General features: G+C 41.0%; 3 protein-coding genes across 4 annotated transcripts in view; 1 reads left to right on the top strand and 2 right to left on the bottom strand.

The window, feature by feature from the left end:
- Window positions 1-267: 267 nt before the first annotated feature.
- LOC311061731 (uncharacterized protein) lies at window positions 268-771 on the top strand (the record flags this gene model as incomplete). The annotated part of the gene is made up of 1 exon (XM_084080420.1): window positions 268-771. One exon carries the CDS (start codon window positions 268-270, stop codon window positions 769-771), a length of 504 nt encoding a protein of 167 aa, XP_083936546.1.
- A 2977-nt stretch (window positions 772-3748) lies between these two features.
- LOC311062475 (uncharacterized protein) lies at window positions 3749-11161 on the bottom strand. Its single transcript, XM_084081533.1, has 2 exons — window positions 11033-11161; window positions 3749-5731 (listed from the first exon to the last, which is right to left on the bottom strand). Exons 1-2 carry the CDS (start codon window positions 11037-11039, stop codon window positions 4563-4565), a joined length of 1176 nt encoding a protein of 391 aa, XP_083937659.1. The 5' UTR covers window positions 11040-11161; the 3' UTR covers window positions 3749-4562.
- A 1061-nt stretch (window positions 11162-12222) lies between these two features.
- The window catches only part of LOC311062071 (uncharacterized protein), a 9053-nt gene continuing 7322 nt past the window's right edge, over window positions 12223-13953 (bottom strand). Inside the window, exons 4-5 of one of the 2 annotated variants that reach the window (XM_084080838.1) lie at window positions 13257-13331; window positions 12223-13157 (exon numbers count right to left, since the gene is read on the bottom strand). In XM_084080838.1, coding sequence (XP_083936964.1) covers window positions 13281-13331 — 51 coding nt within the window. In that variant the 3' untranslated portion in view covers window positions 12223-13157; window positions 13257-13280. The remainder of the gene's footprint in view (window positions 13158-13256; window positions 13332-13953) is intronic. The other variant, XM_084080837.1, reaches the window with a different exon arrangement.

Genomic DNA, 13953 nt, shown 5'->3' with positions numbered 1-13953 from the left:
GTTTTTATACCAATGAATATCACCTTTAAATAGATACATAAACATTGTATCTATCTGACCTCCACAGGTGGAGGTCAGATAGGGCTGAAACCTTGCCCAGATGTGTGGTCATACCATACGTCATCGATATCGACGTATGGTGACGTACAGTTCTCTATATCTGCATTCATAGAGGTTGCAGAGAGTTCATAGAGTTATTAATTCCAAAAAGGTCCAAATTTTTCTTTTGGACCTTTCGCATAACCAGGCTGCAGCGTCTCCATCAAAATGGGAGAAACGAAAGAGGAGAGGGTTGCTGAGTGCAAGGAGATCTTTTCACTCTACGACAAGGACAGCGATGGCAAAATCAGCACGAAAGAGCTTGGTACTGTGATGCGCTCTGTGGGCCAGAACCCCACAGAGAAGGAGCTGCAGGACCTTATCAAGGAGATGGACCCGCAGGGAGAGGGAATAATACAATTGAAGCAATTCACGCGCATGATGCCCGGGAGGATGAAGGGAATCGACGTGGAGCAGATCAGAGAATCATTCCGTGTCTTTGACAAGGAAGGGAACGGATACATCAGTGCTGTTGAGCTGCGTCGCTTGTTGACGACCCTGGGAGACAAGCTGACGCATGAGGAGGTCGATGACATGTACAAGGAAGGTGACATCGACGGTGACGGACAGGTCAACTATGAAGATTTAGTGCTAATGATGACTCGTGGTCTGGCCGTGATGGTTCCTCCTGTCGACGAGGCGTCAGCCGATCAACCTCCTCAACCTGCTTAACCTCTGAGTCAGTTGGTTACTAGTACTTACCGCTGGCATTGCCACTGTGGCAGCGGTGGCCTAGTGGTTAGAGGGGCGGCCTTGATACCGGAAGGTCCCTAGTTCGATTCCCCAATTTATCACATCAATCCTGAATCACCGCTGAATAGCCCTTGAGCAAGGCTTCCATGCAGGGTCCGGCTGGAAACAAGTTTCGTACTTAGTCCAACACCCTGGGTAAACAACAAACTTTGCTTTGCTTTACTTCTCTTACTACTTCAGATTCTGCTACCATAAAGGGCCGTTCACGTCACCAAGCACTATAATGAAAGTGGTATGGACTCCACTTGAGTTAGTGTACAATAGTGCTTGGTTCCAGGCCTGGCATTTTATCCTTTCGTACTTTTTTGAGGGGACAAAGGCCAATGCAAGGCCTTCAAAGAAAACACAGATTGTATTAATTGAATTTATAAGGGTTAAGATTTTCATTTTAAATACAGTACATAGTATAATATAAATAGGTTAAATACAGGTTTTTACTTCAGAATTCAGAATCCCAACAAGACACTGGTGTATAAAAAACATATTGACAGGAAAGAAGCAAAGGAGAAAACTGTAATCAGCTGACACGCTGGGCATGTGCAGACGGGACATCAGGGCCACATGTGGCCTCAGGCCTTAGGTTGTTTCATTTTCTGAAGACCATAATAAGGCCAAATTGAGGGGCAACGACCTTTATGGTCTCCATGGAATTCGTGCCCTGGTGTGAAGGGCCCTTTGACCTGTGCAAAGCTGGGTACAGATGTATTTGGAAAGATATGCACAGAGCTGACATCATGCCTGATGTCAAAGTACTGACATCATAGACTGGCCTCAGACTGTCAGGTGACTGGCCACCTCCCAACCCGTCGGCTTAGCGGATAGGCCAACCACATGTTGTGTTCGCACAAATGTCACCCGCTTGGCAACCGTCACGCAACACAGCTGAGTTAGACAGATAGATATAGGCCTTTATTGATGCCACGAGGGAAATGTAGTCGCCAAGGCTGGTTCAGCAGCACTAAAAGCTGCTTCTAAATAGGGAACTGAGTAGATAGTAGGCATTGTGGTTCCTGAGATGCGTTTGTTGATTTACTTTTGTACTTTTGTTTGGTTTTGCAGAACTTTTGTATCGATATTGTAGATGGTATATTGTATATATGTATTTGATGCATCTCCCCCTCCCTCTCCCCACACCCAGTGCATCCACTCTTAGACTTCTTATATGTGCCCAGGGACACATTAGCACATCATGAACTATGCACCTCATACTAAGGACCACAATGGAAACAAGCTTGTCCTTTTGATTATGGGTGTTTTCTTTTTTTCATTGGGGACAACTAAATAGCATAATATGACAAAAGTGATTGCATGTAAAGTAACCATTTTTTAAAATCTTTTATCACCAGGTAATTTAGGACCAGGTAATTATTAGGGACAGTATAGAGGGGCTAGCGCGCTCTATTCTGACACACACACACACACACACACACACACACACAGAGGGGCTAGCGCGCTCTATTCGCGCACACACACACACTCACTCACTCACTCACTCACTCACTTTATAGCAGTTTGCACAGCTGCATTTTGCACATGATTTTATTATTGAATGATTATCATGAGGGGCAAGGGCAATGTGAAATGTATGAGTGCAATAGAGAAGGTAATGCTAAGTCATGACTGAAATGCTTAACATGTACAAAGTGGTTCTGTGGCCAGTGCAATTGGGCTGGACCAAGGCAGAATGGCAGAGGGGGGTTGTGATATACATTTGTAGTTGCTACGGATATTGTGGTTGTAGTAGTGTGACAAATTTATATTTATTTGTTCATTGAAGTTTTAAGATAATTGATGTGGGTTATGTATTTATTGTATGGTTATTTGTGTATATGCTAGATAGAAAACACCCCTTGACATGGTGCAGTCCAAGCTCATTTGCTCAGCTGGCTATAAAAGGCTGCCAGTTGACACCAGTAGAGAGCTGTGAGTGGAAAGACAAACACCACCATGCCAAGGGTGCTGTATGTACAGTTTATCCATATATGTCATTGGTGATGATGAATAAATACACCTTCGGGTTAAACCCTACTCCAGGCCTCTGTACGAACTCCAACCGCAAATCGGGCATTCTCACAAAGCACCAAAAGAGGTTCCCCATGATAACAGTCAAAGAACAATGTGTTTGTGCTATTTAGCACCATTTGTTTTTAGTGTATAGAGTAATAGGCCAAATTGTTTTCTAAATTAACTCCACAATTAGTAGTAGTCACATCTGAAATCGTGCCCGAAGGGGACTTGACTCATTGACAGGAACAAGAGGATGGAACTGTTTACAGTCTCACAAACCTTTACCATAACAATACTGCATATATATTTGTAATGGAAAGATCACCAATAATCTCCTCTGAAAGGGATATCAAACCCCGGATTACAGTTTACATCTTTCTTTTATTTGCCTAATTATGATTATAGGACTTCCTGTGGTGCCTATTCAATTGGAGTATTAATCACTTTCAACCTGACGTCCCTGTTTTGGGATGAATAAATAATTCCCCCAAATTTAAAAAATAGCTCAAATCAAAAAATGACAAGCTCCCGAGACATCATGTGACACGTTGTGAGCTTGTACATCTGCCATTTTTCTGCTTAAATGGTTATGGTGTTAACATGACAGCTGCGAGAATTACATTATTGTATGTATTAATTAGTACTTCCTTCAACAGATTATTAGTGTGTAAAAATACTGTTATCGGAGTCAGCAGAATGTTTTTTTTACCCAACCTTTATTTGTAAGGGTGCTTTTTTTCCTCATCATGGAACTTGCAATTAAATTTAACAAAAAAAGTTTCCATTCTGTCAAAAAATAAAGTAAAACAAAGTTCAGTCACATTGAGGCATAGACATATCAATATCAATGATACAATCCATAATAATGACACAAAATTCCCCCCTTTTCTGCCTTCTCTGTGTCAATTTCTCAGGTCGTCTGGGACAGGTCTGCTCTGTGATTTCATGTTTCAACGCACAGCTGCAGCGGAAAAGGTGAACTTAATTATAGGTGGTCTTTGGGGAAAATCGATGTATAAAAAATTAAAAACAATTTCACATACCTTTGTTAAATGTATCAAAATATATTTCTTTATTATATTTTATAAGTCCATCAAAATTAAGATTTAAAAAAATAAATAATAGTTAATATGTTAAAGGAGCACTTCACCCATTTTCAACCCATCTTCATATAATTGGTCCTCACTAATACTCATTATAAGATGGCACCATATCTGTCTACCCACTATGTGTCTCATTGGTGGGCTGTGGACAGTTTAGAAACCTGCATATCTATGACAAATCGATGGCGATTCCAAGCTAATGGAAAGTCTTTCTCTTACTGGAAAAATAGCATGTTGAAATAGAACTGTTCTTGCATTAAAACAAAATTCAATCTTGTTTGAAAATTAGTAGACAGAAATGGTGCCATCTTATGATGAGCATTACTGGGGACCAATTACATTAAGATTGAAAATCAGTGGTCCTTATTAATAAAATCATTAAAATAAATGCTTAGTGCTTTCATACCAAATTGTGGGATGTGTTGTGTGATGCTCCTTTAGGACAGTTAGAAATATGCTACTGATACTGTATAATGTATTGGATCTACAATAATACTGACTGACGTCTGTACATACAGATTTGTTTCCATTTTATCTTTTTTACAAGCACACTATTTTTGAGAGGGAGGATTCAAGCCCATCTAAAGCCCCCTCCCAAATCTAGGCCTGATTTAATTTATGTATTCTCATGTGTGTCTTCAGATTTCCACCTTGAGAAAAACTTTGACCACAAACTAAACATGTAAAAGGTTTCTCTCCTGTATGAATCCTCTTGTGTTTCTTCATATTCACATTTACATTGAAGCTTTTGCCACAGATTTCACAAGTGAAGGGCTTCTCTCCCGTATGAATTCGCATGTGATTTTTCAGCTTAGCACTTTCATTGAAGCCTTTGCTACAAATTTCACAATTGAATGTTTTTTCCTCTTCATGGCTTCCCATGTGTGATTTCAGGTGTGCTTTTGTACCAAACTGCTTGCCACAAATTGCACAAATAAATGGTCTTTCCCCCGTATGAATCATAATGTGTGCCTTCAAGTTCGAATTTTTACCAAAGGTTTTGCCACAAACTGTGCACAAACTTGATTTTGATGTTTTTACCATTTTTTCTTTCTTTTCGTGAGTCTTCATGTGGCTCTTAAGATGCTCATTTCGAGTAAACCTTTTATCACAAACTGTACAACTAAAGGCTTTCTCGCCCGAATGGGTACTCATGTGCCTCTTCCAGATCGAAGGTCGATCAAATTCTTTGCCACAAAATTCACATTTTAAGGGTTCCCTCTTTTTATGTTCTGATGATTTTAGCTTCTGGGATGGCTTGTTGCTCAAAGACCGTTTTTTCCCTTTCATTTTGTTCTTTGTTTTTGGTGTTTTTGGTGGGTTTGAAACGGACTGATCTTCCCAGGAGGATTCTTCCGTTTCATCACCGTCTTCAGTGTCAGATTCAGAACCACTACTGGATTGTGATGCTCCCCAGGACTCTACATAGGCTTGTGTTTTCCTGCGTTCAGTTGAGGTGCTGGCTAGAGGCTCCGTCTCTCTGTTTTCATCATCATCATCATTTTCACTTTTTGCTGCAAGTGAGTTAAACGTTGACCCAGCGGCCTCCTCAGGTCTTCCAAGTTCCTCCTCCTGTTCCTCTTTAATCTGTGTAGGGTCTAGTTTCACCAGGACCAGACTGGGGTTCCTTTCCTGATGTTCAGAAACGTCCTCTTCACACACCTCTTTAATCTGTGACTGTGTAGGTTCTGGTTCCACCTGGGCCAGACTGTGGTTCCTCTCCTGATGTTCAGAAACCTCCTCTTTACACACAGGAAGGGTGGGGAATTCTAGGCAGAGAAGACAATGAGAGAAACCTCGAGTCATTTAGAGGCTTAATATTTGCATACAATACATTTCTTCTCTTTAAACAACACTTTAAACCTGCCGTCCCCATTTTGGGCATTCCAAAGATTCTCATACAGCATATACAGTGGTGTGTATACTCTATCAACAGTGAATATAATGACTAAATATGCAATCTGTCAACAATGACATGTTTACAACAGTCATCCTAAACAGGCATGTGTCATGAGTGTACACATCCCAGGTGTGTGTGTGTGTGTGTGCGTGTGCGTGTGCGTGTGTGTGTGTGTGATAGTTAAGCAGCAGGAGTCAGTAATCCAAGACCGGAACTGTATGTAAGGGGGCTTGGCATGGCAAGGGAACTTGATAGCTACCGGTACGAAGGACGGAGAGAATAAAAAAGGTCCAATGTTACTTTATTTGTCCCGAGGGAACTTTGTTTTGGACATACTAGCTGCCACGTAAAAATAGTGAATACATTATACAATTATAGTGCATAACACAAACAATTGGCTTTCTTTTGTGCTGGGGGGGCATGATGAGTCTGTGTTTGTGCTCCACATCCCTACTAGCATATCATACAGGGGGTGGGAGGGCTTCACCAGGATAACCTCCAGCTTCCCTCTCAACCTCCCCTCCGCACCCATCTCCAGATTATCCATTTCATTTTCCACTCCATTGAACTACAGAGCTAGCCTTCCTCACTAGCTTGTTCAGTTAGTGTCCCTTTGTATTGATATTGTTCCCCAGCAGACCATGGCAATGAAGAGGACACTGGTTTCAGCTGTCATTAAACCGTTAGATCCATTTAGGCCAAAAATATGTCTCCATTCTGGGGCAAACAGATAAAGATAAAGTTTGAATGTTTTACTGAACTGGTATCATTTTATTCATACCACACACACCGGAATTGTGGCTATCATTCACTCTCAACATGGATAAAAGTATAATAAGCCTTCTTCAGGTGGGGATAGATGATCTATTTGGGCATTAAAGCATATAGCCAATGTTGGCCTATCGGTCCGATATTGTGTAAAAAAAAAAATCCCATCTACCATGCCACATAAAAAAATAGCTGCCATGCCTATATTGCTGCGGGGCCAGTTCTGGGCCACGGTTGCCTGTTGCCGACCACTGCAGACTGTAGCAAAGATCCTTAATTAACCAAGACAGCAAATCCCATGCCTCGCTACTAGTATGAATGATTAACGCATTAACACAATCACAAAGTCAGCCTACTATCCCCTCAAAAATATAGTACGGATTAAAGGACTTATGTCTCAGTAGCCTCGCGTAGCCAGACTATATCACTGCGGATATGAGTCTGGTGCTTCCATGAGGACGTTTTTTTTCCCAAGGGGGCGGGATCAAAACAATGGCCCTCGACGCAATTGATTAGACCTACAACCAACTACCAATTACAGTCTTCCATATTTGAATCCTGGGCCCTGATTGGTCACCCATGTCTTCTGGAGCAGGAAATGGATTCTCTTTGGAGCGGTGCAAGACCGAAATCGCAGAGTGCAATTTTATTTTGCACTCGCAGATTTGTCTGGTCCCAGGCTAATGTCTCAGCACTGCAGGATCTAGAAAAACTTGTCCATGCAATCATCTTCGGTCCGAGAAGTTTCACTGTACAAGCCGTTTGTACTTAGACATGCATGGCTTAATCTTTGAGACAAGCATATGCTACTGGCAGGATCTTGATGCTTTGTTTGTCTCAACCTTGTACAGCACTTTGGTCAGCTTCCGTTGTTTTAAATGTGCTTTATAAATAAAGTTTGATTTGATTTGATTTGATCTTCAGTAGACTTTACTGTAATGGTGTCTTTACAGGGTCTCCCTAAAAAAAATCTATCGGACGACTGCAGTTGATCCAGAACGCTGCTGCTTGAAGTCCTTACTAATACCAAGAAAGTGGAGCAAATCACTCCAACGCTTACATTTTTGAATGGTTTAGGGCCAGAATGCATTTCTTATCTTGTGCAATATAATTTGATTTCTTTTAAAACACAACTAAAGACTTTTCTGTTTGCCGCTGCCATTGATTGAGTTATTTTCTTGTTCTTCTGCACTGTAATTGTGTTACTTTTACTTATTCTGTTTTATGCATCCTAAAGTTATCTTATAATTGCGTTTCCTTTGCTTGATGTTTTGTGTAAAGCACATTGAACTGCCTTGTTGTTGAAATGTGCCATACAAGTAAAATTGCCTTGCGTTGTATACTATACAAAGATGCATTTCATTTGTTTAGATAGCTGTGTACAGTATAGCACCTTAACACTGATAAAAGCCATCAGTCATTCATACTCCAGGGAAGGCAATCACTTGATATGTGGATACAATATGTACATTTAAAATGATTATCTCCAACAGCTGAAGCAGGGCGAAGGTTGTGTTTTAAACCATGTGTGTGTCTGTGTGTCCGCCTGCAGCTAATCTCGCAAGCCATTATACCGATCAGCATCAACTTTCATGTGCACAGAGCCAGCACGTCAAGGCAGTCACCGGAGTCCACCAGGGGTCCATACAAGCCCCCCTAATGTTTTCCCTCTATAAAATCTCTCCACTGAAAATAGGAAAGCTGCAAGCTCAAAGTGTGAGTTTGTAGATGGGCCATTTTGCCCCAGAATAGAGACATATTTTTGGGCCAAAACAGATCCATTTGTTTAGTGACAGCTTAACCAGTGTCCTCCTCAGGTGCTTAAACATTTTGGCAGATCATGAAACATATGAACTTATGTTGTAAGAGCCAATTTAGGAACTGTATAGAGGATATGCGCATGCTTAAAGTGAATGGCACATCGAGTGGCAAAGCGAGTGGCAAAGCAACATGCAAAGTGAGTTTAACATTGTTTAATGTTGTTTAATGCAATCAGATATGACTTTTCTGTTTGGATGCATGGGCTGTCAAGGCCAGAAAGTATTTTTTTGACACTCAGTAGGCATTCCTGCATAACTTCCGGGTTTGATGATGATGTCACAAGCATATCCTCTATTTAATTCACATATTTTTTCTATTGCTGTATTGTCATCCGTGTTGGGTTTAATGTTTGGATAGAACTGTCTACTGTAATATGCTAAAGTGCGCCCCCTACAGTTGAGTTAATTATTATGCTGAGCGCAGCTGTGACGGCTTAAGTTGACGAGGGAATTAATGTGAGAAAATGTTTGTAAGACGCTAGTTTGAAGCGCAGGAAACTAACAGTTTTGACCGTACTTTCGGGTATTTTTTGCGGATGTTATAACCTGTTTGGACAAGACAAAACAAACTACAAGGACTTTATATTTTTTGTTTATATGCATCTTTGTAACTGAGCTGGACTTCAGCTCCACTAACCTCATCCCTGTCTCGTGGAGTCTGTGAGTACTATGGTCCAGTTTCTACTATGGATGTGCAATTACAGAGAAACCCACCTGATTTACGTGTCCAAAAAGCCTACACCAAGCTAGTGTAAGCCGCAGTTGGAATTGTGATTTTTTTTTTGAAAATTATGCCACTATATATGTCCTTAGGTAAACAATTATGTCGTGCCTAGCAATGTACATTCCCTTATATACATAGCAGCCATTCAGAATATGTGACAAGAGTTTCAGTAACTGGAGTGTGGTCATGGTGCAGACAATGAGGAGGAAACGTATTAGGGTACCACAGAGAAAGATTGAGTCTGGTTGGAAGGACCTGTAATCTGGCTTTGACTGTAAAGGTGACTATGTCCTCATCAACAACATAATTGTTGAATATTGTATGAGAGACGGTGTGATCTGCAGCAGGAAGGCAAGCTAGCTTTCCTTGTAGTTTTAAACCAGTCCAGTGTTGTTGTTGTTTCTGCTGTTGTAACATTACAAGGTACCTCCGTACATCGACTGGTGATTAATGATGTTCCATATCAATAACAGTAGCCCTTACTGATCTCTTCAGTGAAAATAGAAGTCTGCAAGCTAAATGTGTGAGTTTGTAGATGGGCTATTTTTGCCAAATGTTTGCCACAGAATAGAGACATATCGGTTGGCCAAAACAGATCCATCTGTTTAGTGACAGCTTAACCAGTATCCTCTTCGTTGCTGTGGTCTGCTGGGGGTTAATGTCAACACAACGGGACACTAACTGACCAAGTTAGTGAGGAAGGCCAGCTCTGTAGTTCAAATCAATGGAGTTGAAAATGAAATGGATAATCTGGAGATGGATGCAGACGGAGGAGAGGTTGAGGAGGAAGCTGGGATACTATTCTGATGAAGCCCTCCCACACCCTCTATATGCTAGTGGGGATGTGGAGCTCCGGCCCCCAGCACAAAAGAAAGCGATTGCTTGTGTTATGCACTATAATTGTATGTATTTACTATTTTTATGTGGCAGCTAAAATGTCCATGACAAAGTTCCCTGGGGACAAATAAAGTAACATTGGACCTTTATTTGCTCAACCAGTAGCTATCAAGGTCCATAACTATATGCCCCCTATACATACAGTTCTGGTCTTGGAACACACACACACACACACACACACACACACACACACACACACACACACACACACACACACACACACACACACACACACACACACACACACACACACACACACACACACACACACACACGTTTAGGAAGACTGTTGTAAACATGTCATCGTTGACAGATTGCATATTTGGTCATTATATTCAGTCTGTACATACCACTGTTGTAGGTCAGCTGACATACACATACCAGTTTCAGTAGTCAGTATATTCACTGTTCAGTCTGTATATCCACTAATGCGACAGATGTACTATATATATATTCATATTATATGTATTTGTGATATTGTGATCATGGTCCATGACACATGACATGAATTCCCCACGGGGATTTAAGGTCCGTCTGTCTGCATAATATCATCCAACATTGTTTCAATCATTCCTGAATGTTGTCCCCAAAGTCTTATCTGAATGTACTGCTGATAGGGGGAAAATAAACCTGAGGGCAAAGCCAAAGTGCAGTCACTACGTTTGTGGACACACCGACTTATTTGTGTGTCCCAGGTCAAATTAGCCTTTGTGATTTTGGGCGATAAACAATTACCTCAAGAACAGATTTACAATTAGTGTAATATCACTTATATGCCGATATCTCGTTTGGCTGACCAGTTGAATCAGTTTTAATCATTTTTCGTAGCTACTGCACTTTGGCTTTGTAGGGCAGAGTACAGAGAACTACACAGAACCACACAGAACTACACATTAGGCTACTACACAGTACTGCACAACTACGGACGCTTCTATCATAATAAACTGGTTGGTTTACTCACCCATCATGACAGAGACAGAGGGAGAGATCCACTGGTTTCGTGTCTGACAGGACGCGGTTTATTTGACAACATTAAACCATAGAGTTATGTTCTGGTTATATTGCATTAAACAGCTATCTGTAAACAAAAGATACTTCCGGGTGCACCACGCTTCGCGCATGCATAGAGGTATAATATAACTAGAGGGAGGATTGCCCCGCCCCCAGCTATCATTTCAATGAATGTGCTCACTGGCGTTTTGAAGCACCCGGAAGCCTGCCGGATGTAGAATTATTGAGACGGTTTTGGGTTGGCGTAAAGTTATGAGCATGCGCACTAGTGTCATTTTTGCGTTCTACGGCAGCCCGTGTGTCAAGGATTGAACGCGAGATATTTATGAAATTCACTGGAGATGCCTATGTATATGTAAATGCATATGTATTTATGTATAATATGTTTACATATTTATATCTCTATATATAAATATATATCAGTATGTTTTGCTCGCGCATGTATTTCTCCCCGCCTGCAGTTCCAGCTTTGGCCACTGGGGTGGCAGCTTCAAGATTTCTCAGCGGCTCTGGGGGCTTGCGCGCATGGCATGTACACGTTTTATAGGCAGATGCTGCTGGTGATTTAATTGTGTTGCCATCTGCTGGTGATGTTCTGTACAGCTACTATTTGATGCCTGAGAGCTATCCAAGGCACAATACTGTTATATTAAAAAACGAATATATTATTTTTAAACATATATTTCAAGGACCCCCAAATTTCATATGCATTAAGCCACAGACCCCCCCCCCCCTCGCTTCTTTTAATCTCTGTGACCCCTAATTTAAGAGCATGTTGTTAGACATGATTTGTTCTGATATAGTCTGTTATTTCTGTCCTGTAACTGTAATAGACATCATTGTACATTTGTTTGTACATTTTCATGGTAATTATCATATCATTTATAATTATTATATTTTTTATATAGCAATATTTTGCTGGGGACCACCTGGAACCCCCTCAAGGACCCCTGGGGTCCATGGACCCCACATTGAAAACCACTGGTCTGATATAATTATGGTCTGCAATCATTTTTATAAAAGAGGAGGTATTTTCAGGTGAGTTACAACTCACCTGTATGGCTAAAATGTAAAGTTATTATGATGAACAGAGGAGAGACTGAGTAGAATATCACATTTTATTAAGAACAGACGGTAAGAAACATTTGTGCATTGAGACTCCAGACAGGAAACATGAAATAAAAAACACATTATGTTATACTGTTGAAGTTTATGCAGGATTTCATGGTGTTTGGTCCAAAATAATAATAATTTTGGGAGAGACAGAAATATGCTTTTGAATACAAACTGTGATGATAAAATGCACACACATACACACACACGCAGCATGTGGAATGAAACATTTACGCATTATTTAAGAAAAAATATAAAGAAAAAAAAACATTTCGCACGCATACCAAAATCATCTCAGTCATACACAATGCATAAGTGCCAAGTTTGTAAAGAGAAAGTGCCTCATATTCCAATATTCATAATAACACCCGGGGGAAAAACAGGATACTGTAAGACTGTTTGGTTTTCTATTTTTCCTCCCACATTCATAATAAGGTACAGTGAAAACATTTTAAAAAAAGAGTGGTTTTGTCTTTCACAGCAGTGGTTCCCAACCTTTTCTGAATCAGCGGCAACTTGGAAAATCTCTAAAGAGTTTGCGGCCCACCCACCTGACCACTTAACACGGCAGTGGTCAGATGGGTGAGCCACGTGCATTTTTCAGAGCATGTTTATTTTAATGATCAATGAATGAATTGTGTGTTGTGGCTTGTATGAATGTCAATAACATAGTATACTTTAAGTTCCTATTTATTCTCGGGGGCCAACCAGTGGGCCCCGGACCACAGGTTGGGAATCGCTGTTTTACATGTTCTAGAAGACAGTGATTGATGCTGTTTGAAGTGAAGTGAGTTGTGTGGCCTTTCAAACTGTGACAGTTGCCATTCTGGAGAGAAACAGCAGCCATTTTAGAGGGACAACAGGTCAACGGTCAGGCTGGTGAAGGTAACCCCCCCCCCCCCCCCAAAAAGAAAAGAAATGGTGACATCAACGTAGAATTCCATCACCACACCCACCATCACCTGAAATACAAAATGATATCTTGTCATCATATCATACAGTGTGTTCTAATAGAATCGTGCAATATGAAAAATTACAATTAAATTGTGTGTGTGAGTAACTCACCTCAGTGTGTCTGTAGACTCTCATAGTGTGTGTACAAGCTGCAATGACACCAACAGTAAACTCCAGTGAACCTGCAATGGAAAAAAAACATGAATGAAAATGAAATGTGAATTATGTTACAAGAACCTCCAGCACTAGAATTCCACAAGTAGCTATTCTATCGACCGCAGTATTACTGTTGGTTTTATATCCTACTGGGGCCTCTTTCTATGTTACCAGGACATCTGGTACTGCTGGTTTTCTATCCTATCGGGACCTTTAGTAAGTAAGTAGCCTTATAAACTAAAGGATCCCGAGCCATGAGGCCCATAGGTCAGGAGCCTATCTCCTGTTACTGTGGGGTGAGGCAACTTGATGTACAAGTGCGCCTCCTGGACATGACACTAGTATGTCGCCGTAACTTACCCCCAATCCAACCCTTGATGCTGAGTGCCACTTTTATTGTCTTTGGTATGACTCAGCCTGGAATTGAACCCCGATGTCCTTAGGGCGGACACTCTACCACAAGGCCACTCGCCCACTCCCGGTAGGACCTCTAGTATGGCTGGTTTTCTATCCTACAAGGACCTGTAGTGCTACTGTATACTACTGCTGGCAAGTTGTATAATGTATGTGAAACCATATCTCAAACTCTTTAATAAATCACATTACTGTTTTTTTTCTTCAGTTGACTGTCTGCAACAGACTACCCCC

The sequence above is a fragment of the Gymnoscopelus microlampas genome (genome assembly GCF_963454915.1).
Source record: "Gymnoscopelus microlampas genome assembly, chromosome: 15".
NCBI lineage: Eukaryota > Metazoa > Chordata > Actinopteri > Myctophiformes > Myctophidae > Gymnoscopelus > Gymnoscopelus microlampas.
This window is presented reverse-complemented; position numbering and strand designations above follow the sequence as displayed.